At 43.3% G+C, this 21326-nt stretch overlaps 1 protein-coding gene across 14 annotated transcripts in view; it reads right to left on the bottom strand.

Moving 5' to 3' along the window:
• The window catches only part of KYNU (kynureninase), a 461407-nt gene that overhangs the window by 122028 nt on the left and 318053 nt on the right, over window positions 1-21326 (bottom strand). For all 14 annotated transcript variants that reach the window (XM_033945496.1, XM_033945497.1, XM_033945483.1 and 11 more), the window contains 2 exons: window positions 16686-16768; window positions 46-107 (listed from right to left, as the gene is read on the bottom strand). In XM_033945496.1, the coding sequence (XP_033801387.1) occupies window positions 46-107; window positions 16686-16768 (145 nt within the window). The remainder of the gene's footprint in view (window positions 1-45; window positions 108-16685; window positions 16769-21326) is intronic.

The raw sequence follows: 21326 nt of genomic DNA on the forward strand, positions 1-21326 counted from the left end.
CTGCAGCTGAATATTTAAAATGCATTGCTGTGAACAGGAACTCACCATAAGGAGATGCAGATTAACAGTCAACCCATTCATTAAGGCTACCTCCTCCTTTTTAGCTCCTACAAAACAGTAGCAAATGTTCTGATTTTTCTTTTTTCCCTTTAAAAGCTCAGTTGTAATATTGAAAAAAGAAAAAAAAAAAAAGCAATGGCACATAAATTCAAGGAACAATGCACAAAGGACAAGAAAATAAACACATCCTTAATGTGTCAGAACAATAACAAAAGTTCTCCCACGTGTGATTCACTTCCCCAGCCCGCAAGTAGTTTTCTGGTTTGGTGCCTGCCACAAATAAAGGGATAATGAAGTAGCTGCATTTTTCCTTTGAACTGTTGGTTGATTTATTTGTATCATTAACTTTCAGCCAGATTTCAGAGCACTATAATTTAGTCTTTAGTAGAGTTCCAAAGCAACCTTTGAAAAAATAAAATCAAGACTACACACATACAAAGAGATTATATACTTACACACACACACACACACTTATACATACATACATATAAAGAGATGATGTACTTACACACACATACATACATATATAAAAAGCTTATGCACTTACCCTGGTAAGTTCTTGTCCAGTAGATAGGCGAGACATTCTAAACAAGTGGGTAGTGTCCCCATGGTCACGTGCCATCTGCAGAAGGAATATAGCTTGGATTTTTATCTGTGCCTCTTCTATACTTCACTGAGCTGCTTAGCTCCACCTACAGTTAGTACCCAAACACCAAGGGCCACCAAATCAACATGAAGTAGAGACACCCATTTGCCAATCAAGGTCATAAATAACTGTTCTGCTCAAAGGAGTAACATGAGAATATCAGCTGCAACCAGCCGGCAAAACCTCAAGGGAGTTCTGAAACTACTCCTGCCTAAAAGAGGAACATAGATACGGTATACTCCTTAGCCCCCAAGGGCTGACTGTTATCCAAGAAACAATTTGGAGACACATAAAACTGAGATAATAGCAGGCACAGGAAGGACAGTGTGGAAGTCTAGAATGTCTTACCTATCTACTGGAAAAGTGCTTACCAGGGTAAGTACATAATCTCTTTTTCCAGTGCAATAGGTGAGACATTCTAGACAAGTGGCACATGCAAAAGCAGTCCCCAAAAAGCCAGGGTGGGCTGACTAGGCTGACCCTCAAGACTGAGGACCCCAAAGGCAGAGTCCTGTCTCACCGCCACATGCACTCAACAAAACAGGGCAAATGGGTATATAGGGGGCCACGTTGCCACCATGCAAATCTCCTCAGGGGAGACAGCTCTGCCCATGAAGAAACCACACATCTAGAAGAATGTGCCTGGATGGAAACAGGAGACTGTTTCCCAGAAAGCATGTAGGCTGACATAAAGGTCTCATGGATCCATCTTGAAATCAAGGCATTAACAGCGGGAGAACCCCACTGGACAGAAGTCAATACAAACAAATGGTCAGAAAGACAAACTCATTTTTGACCACCAAATTGCGAAGAAATAGTCCATGCATATCCAGGATCCTCACAACAATGATTCTGTGACTTTGAACTAGTAAGCTGAGAAACAGGAGCGTGTACTTCCTGATCAGCATGGAAAGCCAAAACCATATTCAGCAGGAAGAAAGGAACTATGCACAAGGAAATCCCAGTCTCTGATATTTGGAGGAACGGTTCATTGCAAGAAAGAGCCTGTAGTACGGAGATATGGCTTACAGACAGAACAGCAATCAGAAAAACCGTCTGTAGCATGAAGGCCAAAAGGGAAGCATCCCAAAAGGGCTCTGAACTCCAATTGGTCCACAAAGAGGGCAACCAATACCCCTGAATGGGATGCTGAGTGCAGCGTGTTCCCCAGCCCTAAAAGCTGATATCTGTCAGCATGATGACCTAGGAGGTGATTGTGGGAGAAGCCTCCAAGAAGGCTGGCCTGAGCCTCCAGAGTCCAGGGAAGACTGGTCTATAATACACCCCAGTGCAGAGCCCAGCAAGAGAGAAAGACAAGCTAGAAAGGATGAATGTGTACTCTCACCCAAGGAACCACATCCAAAATGGTAGCCATGGATCACAGGACCTGAACATAATCCCACGCCAAAGGAGCTGGAGAAAGGAAGAAATCTGGGAATGCAGAATCAGTCCATATGTCCCTGGAAGACAGATGCAGCCCGCAGCTATGTCAAAGAGAACACCCAGGTATTCCAAGACTGTTTGGGTGAGAGACCGCCCTATCTGTAATGCAAAATCCAACCAAGGACCTCCAGCAACTGGATCACCAGATCCACAGAGCTTTGACCCTCAGCCAACAAGGGAGCTCCAACTAGCCAGGTGACCAAGACAGGGTGTACTTGCATACCCATGTTATTTAAGAAAGCCACTATGATCGCTATTACCTCGGTGAAGGTATGAGTAGTTGTTGCTAGTCCAAAGGGCAGAGACAAAAACTGGCAATGTTTGTGCAAGATGTGAAACCACAAGAAACTGCTATTCTTATATTCTTATGTTCTCGTACCTCCACCGAGGTGATAGTGGTCATAGTGGCAAGGGTGCTTTCAGTATGTTGTTTAGTGTGGTAAAGAGACAGCGAGGATTGGAGCACAGAAAAGTGGTTTAAGTGGATATAGTATTCTTGTTTGGCCAGTGAGAGGGAAGACTGGAATGATGTCAGCATGAATTTCAAGTGTATGAAGTTGGCATGCACACGGGATTTAAGCCAGAGATTTTCATCATAATGGGCACATGAGCGCAGGTCTGGCACGCCTAACAGGACGTGAGATTGGAGGAGCAAGGGTATCTAGTGCAGAGGAGAGAATGGTATTATAGGAGAGGACAGCTTTTAAAGTGGACTTATTTAATTGGCTATCTATTGCACTTACCAAAGGACTATTCTATAATGAAATGGGACATATTTTGATTACACCTATCCCCAAAGATCAGAAGGTATCAATTGCCCTGAAATCCAATTATAGGCCCATAGCAAGTATTCCATTGTTTACCAAACTTTTGGAAGGATTGGTTAATTTAGAATTAGTGAACTATTTAGACAAATTTAATATCATTAATGAACATCAGTCAGGATTTAGTAAAGGTTTCAGTACAGAGACAGTTTTAGCCTCAATCCTTGATCACCTTCATCTTCTTTTAGTAAAGAAGTGCCTTAATTTTGCAAATAGATTTTAGCAGCACTTTTGATTTAGTAGACCATGAAATATTGTTGAGATGCTTGGATGTGATAGGGCTTTCTGGAAGAGTTTGGAACTGGTTCCAAGGTTTCTTGACAAAAAGATCATATCGAGTGGTTTGTGACGGTAATTATTCTCATTCTTGGAGTAATCCATCCAGGATACCTCAGGGTTCCCCGCTCTCACTCACGTTATTCAATATTTATATTTTATCCCTAGGACATCTATTGCAAAATTTGAATCTAACCTTTTATATATATGCAGATGATATTTCCATTTTAATTCCTTTAAATAATTTTACTACTGACATTTTAAAACAAATTTCACATATCATGACTGTGATAGAGCAGTGGACAATCAATTTTAAATTGAAACTTAATGCAGAAAAGACTTTTTCTAGCCATCCCAAATGACAAAATAATTAAACCATTGCTTCGCTTAAATGGCTATGACTACCCGATTTCAAAATCTATAAAAATATTGGGAGTCACATTAGATTGTCATCTAACCATGATAGAATATACTGAGTCAGTGATAAAAAAAAAATGTTTTTTTGCACTATGGAAATTAAAGACCATAAAAAATACTTTGATCCTCTATCTTTTAGATTATTGGTGCAGGCATTAGTTTTATCTATACTGGATTATTGTAATATTGTCTATTTGGGAGCTCCAAAAAAAGTATTGCGAAAATTGAGAATAGTGCAGAATACGGCTGTCCGACTGATGGTCCTTACTATCGATTGCTGTATTGGCTGCTGGTGGAGACTGTCACGAACCTAGCCCTAGAGCTGGGCTCGTGCCAAGCTTTGCTAATGCAAAAGCTAGTCCTTTATTTCAAAGGGCTAATCAGGGAGAGAAGATTAAGCCCAATGTAAGAAAAATGCTGGATTTTCCCTTTAAACCTGAAGCAAACAAACAGCAGGGGGTGGAGGGTTTAGAGAGGAACAGCTTAGAACAGCCTCTGAGTCATGCCTCTTCCTCTACTGTTCCCCAGCTGAAGGTGATAAGCAGGAAACCAGGCAAGCCTAGGCAGGCAGTGCAACTAACTCCTCCTCCTGTGAGAACAGGGCAGGCTCGTTTGAGCCATTTAGAGGCTGCTCTCAGAAGGAGAAAGTTAGTCTTCCCTGAGCCAGCTTCAGGAGAGGGCTCACCTGAGGAAGGGCTGCATTCCCTTGATGTTGAAATGCAGGAAGCAGATACTGACCTGGGGCTAAGTCAGCAAGCAATGCCAGAGCCCATGGAATGTTCACAACCCGAGGATCTGCCTGAGAATTGTGGCATGGATTTAAGCTAAGTAGCTGGGTTAGGTGTTGGGCAAGGTAACAGTACTCTGACTGTTTGTTCCTTAAAACAAGGTGCTAAGTGAATTAGCTGAGGTTTGTGCTGCTGTGCTGTCTTGAAGCAAAAAGAAAAAAAAAACGTTTTTGTTTTCAACTTTAAAGTAGCAGCAAGCAGGAAGTTTATGTGTAGTTCTGCTGAAGAAGGTAATTGAGGGTTGTTAAGCAAGTGGGGAGAATTCACTAACAACTAGGTTGGGTTAGTGGGGCCATTCTTGGCATTCTGTTTTCAGAAAGTGTAATAGTGAATTCACTTGCTCCCCTCCCCCATCAGCTTACTTGAGCTGATTGGGGACCAAGCCGGTCGAATCTAAAGGCTTGTACTCAGCACCTTAAGGAGTGCTATCAGGAATCTTGTTGGCCTGGTGAATGTTAAAAGCAGCAGCAATTTTGGGACTTTCATTTGCTGACTTGGACAATATTAACTTTTGAGTTTTTGTCAGGATTGTTGAACTACCTGAAGGAAGGTGTGGGCTGTGAATATACCTTTTCGTAGCAGCCACATATTTGTGTTTTTTGGACTTTCTTTAAGGTGGGGAGTCTGAACCTTATGCAAGTAGACTCTCATACCAGGGTTCAATAAACTGTTTTGAATAGAACCATGAACTGATTCTTTTGGCTTTTTCCTGTTTCATGAATGGAGAAGGGTCCAGCAGGGCTTCCTACCTTTGGAAGCACGTCGGGGTGAATTAAAAGCGAACAGAGCCCAGCCCCATTGAGGATATTGAGGAAGGGGCTTTGTTACAGTTGGTGTCAGAAGTGGGATAGTGTGCCTCCTGCTGGACATTCTGGGAACTGTTGGAAAAAAAAAAAAAAAGATTTTTGAAAAAAAAAAAAAAGTTTTTGGACTTTAGCTAATTTGTTGTTTTAGCTTGTTATTTTAGTTTATTATATTGGTTCCTGTCCTGGAGGATCTAGTGACTGGACGTTCTGTTGGAGTGACCAGAGGGATCCTGCCTGACCGTGGAGAATCGGAGGCCGAGAAGGATCGGGAGAACTGGTGGAAATAATAAGAGGACAAAAACGCAGTAACGACTGGGGGCCAAGGAGGCCTACAATCAAAAGGCTCAGACTCACCTTGCTCTCTGGTAAGCTGCTAGACCAGGGGGGGTGAGGGAATTGGCTGCCCTAGTTATATGGTACCGCACTTGGGTTGGTCTTTCTGTTTGTTTCTATTGGCAGGCCGCCCGACAAGATGGACCAGCAACAGCTGATCACGTTCCTGACGGCCGAGAGACAAAAACAAAGAGAAGATCTTCAGTCGGTACTCAAGGCGACCCAGGAATTGTGGGAGAAGAGCCAGGAGGCAGCCCGACAGCAGTATGAGGAACTGGTCAGCGTGAGGGGTGAGCACACGGAAATGTTGTCTCATCTGTTGCAGAGCCCTCTAGCGAATATACTGGATAGACCGGGACAATGCTTGTTAACCGGGGCAAGGGCGGACGCCAAGCTGGGTTCTGTGCTGCCCGGAGATACAGTACCTATGATGAGGGTCTCTGAGGGAGGGGCACGCTCATATGAAAGTGTACTTACTACTAAGGGGTGGCCAGGCGAGCTGGAGAACCCAGGAGGTCAGATCCTGGAGACCCCGCACCAGGCTAACCCAGGGCCGCTACCTGAGGTGATACAGGAACAGAGGTTGGAAGAGAGGGCCACTAATTCCTTTAAACAGGCGCTTCCAGCGCCGAGGTGGGAACAGCCTAGAGGGACCTCTCAAAGGAAAAAGGGCTGCCTGGTTGATGGGGAAGGGAGAGGCCTAACCCAGTATCAAACTAGTGAATATTTAGCCCGGGTCTCCATAGCAGGGAAAGAAGGATGGGCTTTGGTGGACACGGGAGCGGACCAGTCGATGATGTCCACTGCCTATTGGAGACGGGCGTTTCCGAGGGATAAGTTAGGGAAAGAGAGTGATATGGTCACCATTAGGTGCGTACATGGGGACAGGCTAAATTACCCACTGAGGCCGACCACAATGTTGCATGGGAATAAGGTGTTCAGGGTTAAGTTTGCGATAGTCCCTGGGGCGCCCTATTCCCTAATATTGGGTCGTGACTGGGAAGGATTAAGAGAGTATTTGCACACGAAACAGGGGTTGGTGGGTACCCGTTCCCAAGGGCCAGTGTCTGAGGAAGAGGAGGAGGAGTTAGGAAAAATTTTTCCCTTCACAGGGGAAGTTCTGCATAAATATCCTCAGAGAATGACCCGACAAACTCAGGCACAAAATAGGAGACAGAAGCACCAGAGGAGCCAGGCCCTTAAGCAAGCGATTAGCACTAAGGAGATACCTTCACTTCCTCTGGCAGTGAGGGAAATTTTTCCCACTTTCCCTGTTGAACAAAAAGTGGATGCCTCTTTACAGGAGGCGTGGCAGCAGGCCGGAGAGAAAGCGAAAGGTCCGGTATGTTTTAAGGTGAAACATGGTTTATTGTATAGGCAAATCCCAGGGGAGGTATCACAGAGCAGGAGAGAGCAGCTGATGGTCCCTCAGGGGTTTCGCAAAGTTATTCTACAGACTGCCCACGACCACCCACTAGCGGGACATAAAGGGGCTAAAGCCACCGCGATTCAGGTTTTGAAAAGATTCTTTTGGCCCGGGGTGTCACAAGACGTGGACAATTTTTGTAAATCATGTCCAGCCTGTCAAAAGTTAACTCTGAGCAAGCCTGCTCGGGCTCCTCTTATATCGATACCTAAGGTGGAGGAGCCTCTGGCTAGGCTGGCCATGGATTTGGTAGGGCCTTTGGAAAAGACTCCTAGGGGGTATAAATTTATCCTGGTGGTAATGGATGCAGCTACAAGATATCCATGGGCTTTTCCTTTGCGGAAAACCTCCTCGGCAGCTCTTATGAGGGAGTTGATAGGGCTCTTTTGTACGGTAGGCTTTCCAAAAGAGGTACTTACCGATCGAGGAACTAATTTTCTTTCGAAAGAGATGGAAGAGTTTTGGCAAGGGTTGGGCATTCGGCATATAAAAACCTCTGCCTATCACCCTCAAGCCAATGGTATGGTTGAACGTTTCAATCAGTCATTGAAACAAATGTTGAAGAAGGTCTTGGATCAAGACAGGAAAGAATGGGACCTTGTGTTGCCCCTGGTGCTGTTTGCAGCAAGGGAAAAAATTCAGGATTCCCTGGGCGTAAGTCCTTTCGAAATGTTGTATGGCAGGGCTCCCAGGGGAATACTAGATATGGTAAAAGAGCACTGGGGTACACAGGAGGGGGAAGAGAAGAATGTTATCTCTTACTTGGCCCAGTTAAAGTCAAGGTTGGCTCAAGTGGCCAAAATAGGCAAAAATAACATGGAGTGGAGTCAGAGGAAACAAAGAATATACTATGATAAAAAGACTAAAGATCGCCAGCTCAAGGTTGGTGATGAGGTTGTAATCTTAGTTCCCTCTGACCCACACAAATTTCTCGCAGAATGGAAAGGGCCTGCCACTATTGTGGAAAAATTAAATCAAGTCGACTATAGAGTCAGGGATAAAAAAAATAGAGTTCAGACGTATCACATCAATCTCCTAAAGCCATGGAGGGAAAGAGAGATGCTGGCCCTAATGGCGGAGCAGAGACATGATGAGGATCTGGGACCCCAAGTCGCCGATTTAGGCCAAAGAGAGGGGGTTAATATAGGGACTGAACTGTCAGATAGACAGGTGGAACAGGTGGAGTCTCTGGTAGAGAAATTCGGGGAGGTGTTCTCTCCAATACCGGGGCGGACGGAAGTGGTGGTTCATGATATTGTCACTACACCAGGGAAGGTAGTTAGGGTGAAACCCTATAGGCTATCGGAGGAGAGAAAGGAATTGGTACAAAAGCTGGTGAATGAGATGTTGACCTTAGAAGTCATTGAACCATCCCAGAGTCCATGGTGCAGTCCCATCGTTATTGTGCCAAAAGCGGATGGGACTCCCAGATTTTGTATTGACTTTCGCCAGTTAAATGAGGTCTCCGAATTTGATGCCTTCCCCATGCCCCGGGTAGACGATCTATTGGATAGACTAGGTCAGGCTCAATTTCTCTCTACCTTAGATCTTACGAAAGGATATTGGCAGATTCCACTGTCGCCCGGAGCTAAGCCTAAAACTGCCTTCAGTACCCCGTATGGCTTATACCAGTTTAAGCGGATGCCATTCGGACTCCATGGGGCCGCCGCGACTTGTCAACGCGCAGTCATGGAAGTCCTAAGGGGGCACTACCAGTATGCTGCGGCCTACTTGGATGACATTGTCATATTCTCTTCGAGTTGGTCCCAGCATCTGGAACATGTCACGGCCATTTTAAAGGCACTAAAGAAAGCGGGTTTCACAATCAACCCGAAAAAATGCTATTTGGGGCAGAGGGAGGTAAAGTACCTAGGGTATGTAGTGGGTAAAGGCCAAGTCCAACCGTTGGTAAATAAGGTGCAATGTGTGAGGGACTATCCTCTGCCCAGGACAAAAAAACAGCTTCGAGGGTTCTTAGGACTCATCGGCTATTATAGGAGGTTCATACCCGCATTTGCCACGAGAGCAGCCCCCCTTACTGACATGCTTAAAAAGGACAGGCCAGATATTCTTTGGTGGGAGGACAAGGGGAGATGCGCTATCCATGACCTTAAGGAGGCTCTCTGTACCAACCCAGTGTTGAGTGCCATTGATATGTCTAAGCCGCTGATTTTGCAGACGGACGCCTCGGGCACCGGGTTGGGGGCAATACTTAGCCAGGAGGTACAAGGGGTGGAACATCCTATTCTATATCTGAGTCGCAAACTATACGCTAATGAGAGAAGTTATGCGACCGTAGAATTGGAATGTTTGGCAGCCAAGTGGGCTATGCAGTCCTTGGAACATTACTTGCAAGGCCGGGCATTTACTCTGGTAACCGACCACGCTGCCTTGAAATGGCTGAATACCATGAGAAATAATAACACTCGACTTACTCGGTGGTATTTGGCCCTTCAGACCTTCAGGTTTAAAGTTCTACACCGGCCAGGTAAATTAAATACAAATGTTGATAGTCTGTCCCGGATGCAGGATGAACAGGAGGGGAAGGATAAATTAAAGGACAGTCATCATTTTAGGGTGAGGGTATGTCACGAACCTAGCCCTAGAGCTGGGCTCGTGCCAAGCTTTGCTAATGCAAAAGCTAGTCCTTTATTTCAAAGGGCTAATCAGGGAGAGAAGATTAAGCCCAATGTAAGAAAAATGCTGGATTTTCCCTTTAAACCTGAAGCAAACAAACAGCAGGGGGTGGAGGGTTTAGAGAGGAACAGCTTAGAACAGCCTCTGAGTCATGCCTCTTCCTCTACTGTTCCCCAGCTGAAGGTGATAAGCAGGAAACCAGGCAAGCCTAGGCAGGCAGTGCAACTAACTCCTCCTCCTGTGAGAACAGGGCAGGCTCGTTTGAGCCATTTAGAGGCTGCTCTCAGAAGGAGAAAGTTAGTCTTCCCTGAGCCAGCTTCAGGAGAGGGCTCACCTGAGGAAGGGCTGCATTCCCTTGATGTTGAAATGCAGGAAGCAGATACTGACCTGGGGCTAAGTCAGCAAGCAATGCCAGAGCCCATGGAATGTTCACAACCCGAGGATCTGCCTGAGAATTGTGGCATGGATTTAAGCTAAGTAGCTGGGTTAGGTGTTGGGCAAGGTAACAGTACTCTGACTGTTTGTTCCTTAAAACAAGGTGCTAAGTGAATTAGCTGAGGTTTGTGCTGCTGTGCTGTCTTGAAGCAAAAAGAAAAAAAAAAACGTTTTTGTTTTCAACTTTAAAGTAGCAGCAAGCAGGAAGTTTATGTGTAGTTCTGCTGAAGAAGGTAATTGAGGGTTGTTAAGCAAGTGGGGAGAATTCACTAACAACTAGGTTGGGTTAGTGGGGCCATTCTTGGCATTCTGTTTTCAGAAAGTGTAATAGTGAATTCACTTGCTCCCCTCCCCCATCAGCTTACTTGAGCTGATTGGGGACCAAGCTGGTCGAATCTAAAGGCTTGTACTCAGCACCTTAAGGAGTGCTATCAGGAATCTTGTTGGCCTGGTGAATGTTAAAAGCAGCAGCAATTTTGGGACTTTCATTTGCTGACTTGGACAATATTAACTTTTGAGTTTTTGTCAGGATTGTTGAACTACCTGAAGGAAGGTGTGGGCTGTGAATATACCTTTTCGTAGCAGCCACATATTTGTGTTTTTTGGACTTTCTTTAAGGTGGGGAGTCTGAACCTTATGCAAGTAGACTCTCATACCAGGGTTCAATAAACTGTTTTGAATAGAACCATGAACTGATTCTTTTGGCTTTTTCCTGTTTCATGAATGGAGAAGGGTCCAGCAGGGCTTCCTACCTTTGGAAGCACGTCGGGGTGAATTAAAAGCGAACAGAGCCCAGCCCCATTGAGGATATTGAGGAAGGGGCTTTGTTACAAGACGCGAGTACTATTCAAATTTTCTTGTATCTGTTTTAAGTTGATTTGGGGATTGGCCCCAACTTATCTTTTATCTAATTTCGTGTTGTACAGCCCAACGAGGAAAACTAGGAGTTAACATTTATTCGCATAGCCAAAAATTACTGGTTGCAGATTGAGCAGTAGTGGCTCGTGGCCAGAAGGGGGTGATGTCTATGGGACGGTAATGGAATGGACATCAAGGGCATGATAGTGCAGTATTTTTTGTAGAGTTTTTATACAAAAGGGCCTGTTTTTCGTATGATTCTGGGTAACTAGTTAGATACAAGCATATGTGTAAGTTAAGGCCACGCCCAATAGAAGCGTACGAAAAACTAGTAAATAAAAATAAAAATCTGAATATGGATGTAGTCAAAGCCAGAAAAACACACTACAGATTAATATTAAGGAAAAGTATAATAATATTCTTTTTATGTACTTTGCTATTAGGCTAGATCATGGAGGAAATCAGGATATACATGGACTCCATTTTGTTTTCTGTCTTTTCTATATCTGCTGTGTCTTGGACTCCATTTTGTGTCAGTGACTGTCTGTCTCTGCCTTTGTTCAGGTTTTCCGCTTCTAGCAACGTGGTTTTAATTGATACCAGATGTGCCTTAGGCTGGGTAGGAAGAGCATGTTGGATTACATATCCTAAACTGAGATATAACATTTATGAAATATGAATGACCGAGCTATAAATGTTATGAATGTTGGGCCCAAGTATGAATGGATATGAAAGAATTTATATTAAAAATGAGATGGTTTATAAAAAGAAATTTAAAGGAAGCCTGAGCACAATATCTGGAAATAATTAGTCAGAGGCTACAACATGAGGCTGTTAGGTTTCAGGGAGAGGGGGAAAACAGCCCCTCCTTCTCTTTGACTGCCTTCTCCTTCACTTTCTCCTTTTCCTCTAAGGCTGACCAATTTTCAACACCCTATTAACAATTGTAGATTCTCTTGAATATTGGATATATTATAAAATGTTAATGTATATTCAGAAATGAATGTAAACAAAACGAATAGGATGTCTGAAACTTTTAAATGTAGAGGAATTTTCTTTGTCTAACTTTTAAGACCACCTCTGTTATTTTATTGGCCTATGGCCAATAATGTCACACTGAGCCAAAGGTATATAATGGGGTGTTTCGAAGCATAGAGCTGAGCTCGTTATCAGAAGGCCAGCATTTTGGCAACTATAACGAACTCCCGCTAATGCAACTGCTAACGCAATTATGCTTTATTCTTTTGGTTTCATGATTGAACAATAAAAACATTACTTTGGTAACTTTGCGTTAACGTCAATTTTTCATGTTTTTTGTTATTTTTCACACCTTGAGTGAAAGCTAGCAGCTTAATTGGCAGCTGCAGCTTTATGAGTACACAGGCGTCCAATGCCCATGCTCAAGATACAAGACTTTTTTGGATAAGACTCTTACATTTCAAGCGGGTAAACAGCAGTCCTAGTTGGGTAAATGCATTGGTGGAGCTATGTTGTCTTATAGTGCATATCGAAAAGAAATTTAAGTCATCGCTGTTTGACAAATTTATTTCCTAAATGTGGGTACTATTGTTAGCAAAATTCTGCACTGAGTATATTTAAGAAACTTGTTGTATTTTTAACTGTTTGTATTTTGCTGATTGTCCAGCCTTCTTCTGTGTAAACTGACTAGAAATCGTTTGGTCATGGCGGTATAGAAGAATAAAGATATGTGATGTTATGTTATGTTATGTTATACTATTTTGTGATATAGTAGTTGAGGAGAGGGATGAGACAGCAGTGGAGAGGGCTGTGGGGTCAATAGCCTGAAAGTTCCTGAATGTGTTGGTGGCAATTGGCCGGATCTGGGAGGTAGGGTGATTAATAGTGAATGTTAACAAATTATGTCAGAGAGGGGAAGGGTGGTATTGCAGAATTTGGTGATAGAGCAGTTGGAGGATAGAATTAGGTCTAGTCAGTGTTCTTTCTAGTGTGTAGGGGTGGTGGAGCACAGCAGGAGATTGTATGAGGATGTTAGAATAACGAACTTAGAGGCAAAGGAGTCACAGGGGTCATTGACGTGGATATTGAAGTCACTGAGGATGAGAGAAGGGGATGAGGGCTTGAGGAAGCAGGAGAGCCAGGAGTTAAAGTCTGTGAGGAAGGAAGAGTGAGATGTATCAGGGTGGTCGGTAGATGCCCTTCCTCGTACATTAGGGGTCTGATTATATATAGGAAGCCCGATCTCAGCAGCTGCCTAAGCGGCTTTTGAGAATTGCACATGAGCATCCTATATAGAATCGTGTCTGTCCTAATGGACAAACACCTAATCCCTTATAACCACCTTGATTCTCTAACCGGCATCCATGTCATAGGTGCCAGTTAGAAAATCGTGTTGCTTCTAATCTAATCACAGAAAGGGAATCTCCCTGCCACAATCAGTATAGCTGCCCAGCAGGGAACCTGTCCACCCCACAAAGCCAGCCAGCACATTCGGGGGTGGGGGGCCTTGTGGATACTGTCAGGAGGGAGTGGACATTCCTCCTGCCGATGGACTTTGTGGGGGGAAGATATGTTCCCTGCTGTGGCTACTAAACTGATCACAGCAGGGATATTCCCTTGCAGCGATTGGCTCAGCGGCCGCATCTATTTGAAATGTAGCCCAGCATTTTGCTGGACTACATTTCAGGTGCCTATCATGACCCCAGGGAGATGCCTAGAGCTGCCTAAGCTCGCCTAATGCCACTTCTGTGCAAAACACGCCCACGCCTAGCTTTGAGCAAGTTTAAGCATCCTTACACATTTCGCTCAACAGTGACAGATGCCTACGGTGTAGGCAGCCTGCCTAGGGGTGTTTTTTTGTTTGTTTTTTAACGTGCATCCTGATTGGCTGGTTGGACAGCAGTAGGACGCCTACCACCGCCTACAATCAGGCCACTGTTTATAGAATTTGGCCCTAGGTACTTAAATGTTGATCCCGCCCCATGTTCCTCCCCTTTGAATGCCCCCTTGTATTTATGCACTAAGGGGTACTTTTACAAAGATGCGGGGAAAAGTAGTCTCTCTCATGCACTAAAGCCATTGTTTTCTGTAGCCAGAAAATGGCCAGTTTTCAACATGAATTGCCACATGCTAATATTAGTGCATGACCAATAAAAAAAGATTACTTTGTGTCCCCTTTCTGACACCTACTGTATTTTGTAGATGCTAAAGGCTCACACACTAATCATGCATTAACTGAGTAGCATAGAAATGCCCACTCTCCACCCCCAGACATGCTCCCTCAGTGAAAAAGTATTATTATTATTATTATGTGTATGGTGTGTGCATGTAGATGGGAAAATTACCACTGAACAACTCAGTGCATCTTGCTGTAAGCCCTTTCAAGCTGTGGTTAGCACCTACTGTAACTTGGTAAAAGTACCCCTAACAAGTTCTACAAGTCAGTTATAGAATAGCACTGAGGGGCTAATTCTATAAAGGGCACATAATTTACCATATTTTTTGATCCATAAGACACACTTTTTCCCCCCAAAAGTGGGTGGAAATGTCTGTGCATCTTATGGAGTGAATATAACAATTTTTACCGGTACCTTTTTTAATTATGGTGGTCCAGCAGTGTATCAGCAGGAGCAAGCTTTCCATGCTTCTGCCCTCCCTCGCTGGGCGGCTGCCTCATCGTATCTTGCAGCACACAAGGCAGGAGCAAGCTTTTCGTGCTCCAGCCTGGCAGGAATTGCGAGAACTGACGGCATCCATTCAGGGAGCAACGTGGGGCCAGGCTGGAGCGCAAAAAGCTTGTTCATGCCTTGTGCGCCACTGGCCGCAAGATATGATGAGGCAGCCATCCAGCGAGGGAGGGGCAGGAGCACATAAATCTTGCTCCTGCTGATATACTGCTGGACTACCATAATTTAAAAAGGTACCGGGGAGGGGGGAAATAGTTTGTTGGCTGGGATGGACCCCTCCTGTCCTAGTCTACCACTAGACCACCAGAGGGGGTACAGGGCAAGGTGGTGAGACAGGGTACAGAGCCTGGCAGGGAGGGGGGACAGGGTGCAGAGTCTGGCAGGGAGAGGGACTGGCTGCATAGCCTAAGGGGCTTTGGTGCAGAGCTTGGTAGGAAAGGGGGCTTGGTTAAGAGCCTAGCAGGGAAGAGGGCTGGGTGCAGAGCCTGGCAAGGAGGGGGGACAGGGTGCAGAACCTGACAAGGAGTGTGGAGTTGAGTGTAGAGCCTGGCAGGGAATGAGGAGGATGAGTGCAGAGCCTGGTATATTTTATTAAATATATTACATCATTAGGTTCAGAATGTTTTTTTCTTGATTTTCCTCCTCTAAACCTAGGTGCGTCTTATGGTCAGGTGAATCTTATAGTGCGGGGAAAAAACCTCTTAACAGCCTCAGTAAAAGGATTACTAATTAAATTACTTACATAGGCTATACTATGCCTTGAAGCATCAAAATACACCCAAACAGACAGATATGTAATGAAGATTATCCCTATATACAAACTGGTTTTATATAGCCTTTTCAGGCAGCATACATCAAGCTCATGTACAAGCATGCCAAGACTGAATCATTTCCATGAACGTTATGCAACCTGTCCTAAATGTATGCCTGCCAAGCCCACACTACATCCAGAAAGATGTAATGTGAGAAATAGGCCTATATTAAGAATTAGGCTAAGAATTAATTGCATTAGCCTGAAAGTAAAACAAGAAATTGTAAAAATATACTTTTTTTGTTAAAATGATAAGTGATGCATAATTTTAAACATGATTTTCGTGATCAGCTGCCAAAACTCTGTAAGAAACACCTGAAAGTGTTGAAGAAGCAAAACCTTTGTTGTCCAGTATAATTGGGTGATAGGTACCTATCGCAATGTGCTTTATGGCACTTAATATCTAAGTGGGTGTTTCTATGGGTGAAGTGGGTGATAGGTGCCATTAAGCGTGATTTTCCAAAAACTTAGGCACCTGAAATATAGGCCTTTAAAATCCTGGCCTACATTTCAGGTATCTAAGGCCCTCTTTTACAAAGGCGCTAAGGGGCTCATAATCAAAAGAAAAAAAGTCTAAAGAGTGGCCTAAATGGCTACTTGGACGATAAAAAAGCCTGATCGTCCAAGTACCCATAATCAAAGCTGGTTTTAGACGTATCTAAAACCAGCTTAGGCCTTTCCCCTGCCTCTAAACACACAGAGAGAAAAGAGGCGTGTTTAGAGGAGGGGAAAGGGCAGGCGGTGGGCCGACCTAGACCTAGGCGTGCAGCAGGTATAACCAAAACATTTGACAGGTTGCCTAGTCGGCACTTATACGTTTTGACTTAGACGAAGTCAAAACAGGCCTAAGTGCCGAAAAAGGGGCTGCTGAGCTGATCATGGCTGCTGTGATCAGCTCAGCGGCCCCAGCAACCTGCCTACCCCCTACAGCAATGATCGCAGCAGGAGAGATACCTCATCTCCCCTATCGCGATGCCATCACTCCTCTACCCGAACTGCCGCGACCCGCAGCAGGAGAGATGCCCTAGGGTAAGCTATACGATGAAGAGGATATTATTTCAAATTCTTCAACTAGTTTTCATTTTTAAACATATAGCATGATTTTTTTGATGAAAAAACTTGTTTATTTCGTTGTATGTCTTATAAAATATTCATAACTTTCATGTAATTAAACCTTTCTTTTCAGTAACTATAGAAACACTGAATCTTATTGAGTCAAATACAACAAAGCAAGCATTTTCATCTTCTGATTATACGTACCCACAATATCGGTCATAAGATCCACAATGCATTCATCTCCAAAAATCCATGGACGTTTGCCATTGTGATGACCATAAACGCCTCTAAATATGAAAAAAAGGAGAGAATGATAAAGTAAATAATAGATGCAAATATTATCATATTTCTGAGTACAAAGCCAGCTTCTATGAGCTTTCAGACAGTAGCAGACTGTGGTCCTGTTACTGCAATATCCACTGTACATTATGGGAGTCATTTTCACACATATGCCAATTACTTCTCAAACAAAGAACCCAATGGTCATTCCAATGCTTAATAAGAGACACATAGATAAGTGATTTTGGCCCTCTTTTACAAAGCTGCAGTAGTGATTCCCACGTGGCAAATGTGGCGCAGCCCATTCAACAGCGGTTACAGCGGTTAATATAGATGGGTTTAAAAAAGGTTTGGACAAGTTCCTGGAGGAGAAGTCCATAGTCTGCTATTGAGACAGGCTTGGGGATAGCCATCGCATGTCATGGGATTGGTAACATGAAATGTTGCTACTATCTGGGTTTCTATCGGGTATTTGTGACTTGGATTGACCACTGTGGAAACAGAATACCGGGCTAGATGGATCATTGGTCCGACCCAGTATGGCTAATCTTTTAAATTCTTATCACACGGCTTGTAAAGTCTTTTAAACACAATTCGGCGCAGTCTGGGCAGCTCACATTTGGCATGGCCAGCATGTCACTGCTCTAGCACCATTGTATCAGGGATTCTTCTTTTATATGGATATTCATTCCTTTGGTCTTCATTTAGAGTAGCTGATAATGGCAGCAATATAGAAAATTCCCTGATTCAGCACCTCTGAGACTGCTTTAATTGCTGTTGCAACCACTAGAAGCCATGCCTCATTTCTGGGGCACATCATCATCATTTGGGCAAATACCATCCCTGCATAAGAAAATGCCCACAGGTGGGCCCATCCTATCAGTGAGCCCTTGCCAAAGGACCTTACCAAAGAGTTTCAAGTTTATTGAAATTTTTGATTAAACGCAAATCAGAGCTTCTAAGCGGTTTTACAAATTGTATTAAAAAGGGGAAGACAAATCAGACGAATATTCAGTTAACAAAACTCTTCATGTGGACTTTGAGTAGTCACTGAGGGCTGGATTAATATGTTTGGCTTTATATTATGGCTTTTTCTGTTTTCTGCTTCTGGTTGTTGCATGTTGACTTTATAACAGGGGTGCCCAATGTAGAGAATGACACAGATTTTTCCCCGTCCCCGCGGGAACTCATTTTCCCGTCCCATCCCCGCGTAGTTCTTTTTCTGCCCCTGCCCCGTTCCTGCAAGCTTCATCCTAATCTGCACAAGCTCCACACTCTTTAAAATCATGTGTTTGAGGCTTGTGCGGTTAAGGCAGAGGGACAGGGACAGCGACAAAACTTGCGGAGACGGGACAGAGAAATTGAGGTCCTGCGGGGATGGGAACAAATTTGTCCCCGTGTCATTCTCTAGCCCAGTGTCAGTCCTTGAGGGTCATAACCCAGCTGGGTTTTTGGAATTTTCTCAATGAGTATGCTTGAGATCTATTTCCACCCACTGCCTCCACTGTATGCAAATAGATCTCATGCATAGTCATTGTGGAAATTCTGGAAACCTGACTGGGTTGCAGCCCTCGAGCACTGACACTGAGCACCCTTGTTTTATAATAAACTTATCTGCATAAATTTAGGCCTGCTAGTTCTGTGAATTGAATTAAAGAGATCCTTTTTTCACCTATTTATTTCAGTTTGTTTTTTGTTCTGCATGCTACCTCTTATAAGACCCTTTGACCCTAGGTTTTCAATGTTATAAATTTTTTTTTAATATTGTTTATTGTAGTTTGGAAAAAAGCTATGATGAGAAGTCCTAATTTATCCCCCTTTTACAAAACTGTAGCGTGTTTTTTTGCACCAGCCACGGTGCTAACAGCTCCGATGCTCCTAGAATTCCTTTGAGCATCAGAGCTTTTACCGCTGTTGCCGGCACTAAAAATTGCACTACGATTTTGTAAAGGGGGGGGGGGTTAATATAACATAGTCACATAGTAAATGACGGCATCCAATCTATACAACAATCGCATTCATTTTTGAGGCAATTTTAAAACAACAATCCAGTAATTATTCATTGAACTTGCTAAGTTCTATTTTACTTGCTAAATTCCACTATAAGATGTTTTCCCTCTCTTCCTTGAGATAGGCAAGACCTGTACTCTGACTATATGAATGCAGTAAAAATGTGCATTCTTGCTCCTGATCCATGTTGTCACACATGGGACACAGGCCGTAGATGTCCACCTGGTATCAGCCCCACTACTGGAGTCACACTCACTGTCCAAGCTAACTCCAAACTATCCCGATCCATCTTGCTACTTACTGCACCAGATCGTAGAAGTCCATCCAGCATCGACTTCACTGCTGGTGCTAACACTGGTTTCAAGTGTGTTTTAATCACACTGCAAAGCAGTTGAAAACAGTTCAGTTTGAATTTAAAATAGATTTGAAACTTCTAAAAACTTTTTGGTCTCATAACCAAGTGATCATTCTCTCCAAACTCGACTACTGTAATGCCATTTACTTATGCCTAAGAAAAAAAAAGTCTTCAAAGACTCCAGCTTATCCAGAATACTGCAGCCAAGCTGATCTTTGTAAAACGCAAATTTGACCATGTCTCCCCATTCGTAACCAATCTTCACTGGCTCCCAGTGCTTCCCAGAATTCAATTCAAATGCTCCTGCCTGGCTTTCAAGATCATTCACAGCATCCTTCCTCCCCTAATCCCACTATCCTTTAACGCCTCGAGGCCTGCTTCCACCAGATCTGCCCACAGACAAACTATCCTTCCCCTCTCTACACGGTATTCTCTTCGCAGGTAAACTGGGAAAATCCCTTCTCTTCAAAATCACGGGTCTTTGGAACGACCTCACTATCCCGCTGCGGAACCTGGGCTCCCTTCAATTATTCCGCAAACAACTGAAAACCTGGCTTTTCTCTAACATATAATATTATTTCCTCCCCCCTTTATCTTCCCTCTATATATATGCTCATGTAAATCTTTCTCCTTTCTCTTCTTATATTTTTAAGCTTTGTAAACCGTGCCGAGCTCCACTTCCGTGGAGATGATGCAGTATATAAACGTAAGACTTAGTTTAGTTTAGTGATCATTATATTGTGAATCTGTTCTGAAAGCGCTGGCAACCCCACTAAGTCTTTTTAACTTCAGTCACTCTTTTGGTTAAAAATGAATTCATTTAATTGCTGAATTATCCGGTACATAACTTTTCTGGTCTGTTAAACACCTTGTCATAAAAGAATATCTTAAAAACGTTGACTGAATTATAGAAAAAATGGGGCAGGATCCAAGGGTCCAGTTTTCCCTCAAAAAAGCATTATGAAGAGGAGTTCCTGCATTTCTGATGTGTTGCTCTGCAGGAATTAACTGTGAGTCCATAGAAGATGACAGAATATGCTCAGGCTCATTTTCAAAGATTCTTTCTTCAGACTCATTTGAAAAGGAGGATCTTTGTTTTCTGTAAGTATATTCAGGTCTGTTTTAATATTACTTCTGTGTGTGATGCTCATCTAAAGTTTCAGAGTCGAAGCAGCGATAAGAATACCATCAAGGGAAATTATTTGGATGAGATGTAAAGAGAAGGCTGGTGAATATTTGGGAAGGGATGGGGTGAAAATCTATTTAAATAGTATAATGAACTCTAAGAAAAGCTGAATAACTACCATACCATATTGTTTCTTATGCCCCGCAAATGTCAACTGGGAATCATTGCGGCTTCCATAAGATTAATAAGGTTAGCACATGCTGCAGAAGATAAGGGGGGAGGGTGATGTGTATGGGAGTGTTGCCTGATGTTGGGTGATGTAGGGTGATATGGGGGGGGGGACAGAAATGTCAGGGGGATATTGGAGGGATGTCAGGGGGAGGGGTATAGGGCTCCAGCTGATCCTGGCAGGGGGAATCCCCATCAGCTGAGCAGGCAGGAATCCTCGAAACAGGCTCAGTTGATGGGGATTCCCTTGCTGTGATCCAACAAGGTAATTGGGTATGTCTATAAAATTTGCTTCATATGGACGTTTTTATTTTTGAAAATGACCAAAAAAGATAGATGTCCTAAGGACCACAACGTTTCAGATAATTTAGTACAGAAGGTTAAGAAGGTGAATATAGATTCAATTATACTTTCAGATCATGGGGGTATTTGGATTGATTTTGAGATAGATGAACAAGAAAATAATAGACCTGTTTGGAGGTTTAATAATACATTGCTAGCAGATTCCAATTTTATAGAAAAATTTAAGTTAAAAATAAGTGAATTTTTTCAGTTTAATGAATCAGAAGAAATGTCTCAGGAAATTTTATGGGATGCCTTTAAAGCTACCTTGAGAGGACACATAATTTCGTACTCAGCATATGTTAGAAAACAACTAAATAAAGATTTTTTAATTTTAGAACAAAATATTAGAGAATTGGAAATGAAATTAAAGGAAAAATGGGAACAAAGTATTTATCAGAATTTGCTAAAAGTAAAATTTAGATACAATGAGATATCATCACAATTGGCTAGAAAAGAGTTTGAGTCCTATAAGGCATTGTATTATGGAACCTCAAATAAGGCG

The sequence above is a fragment of the Geotrypetes seraphini genome, chromosome 5 (genome assembly GCF_902459505.1).
Source record: "Geotrypetes seraphini chromosome 5, aGeoSer1.1, whole genome shotgun sequence".
Classification (NCBI taxonomy): domain Eukaryota; kingdom Metazoa; phylum Chordata; class Amphibia; order Gymnophiona; family Dermophiidae; genus Geotrypetes; species Geotrypetes seraphini.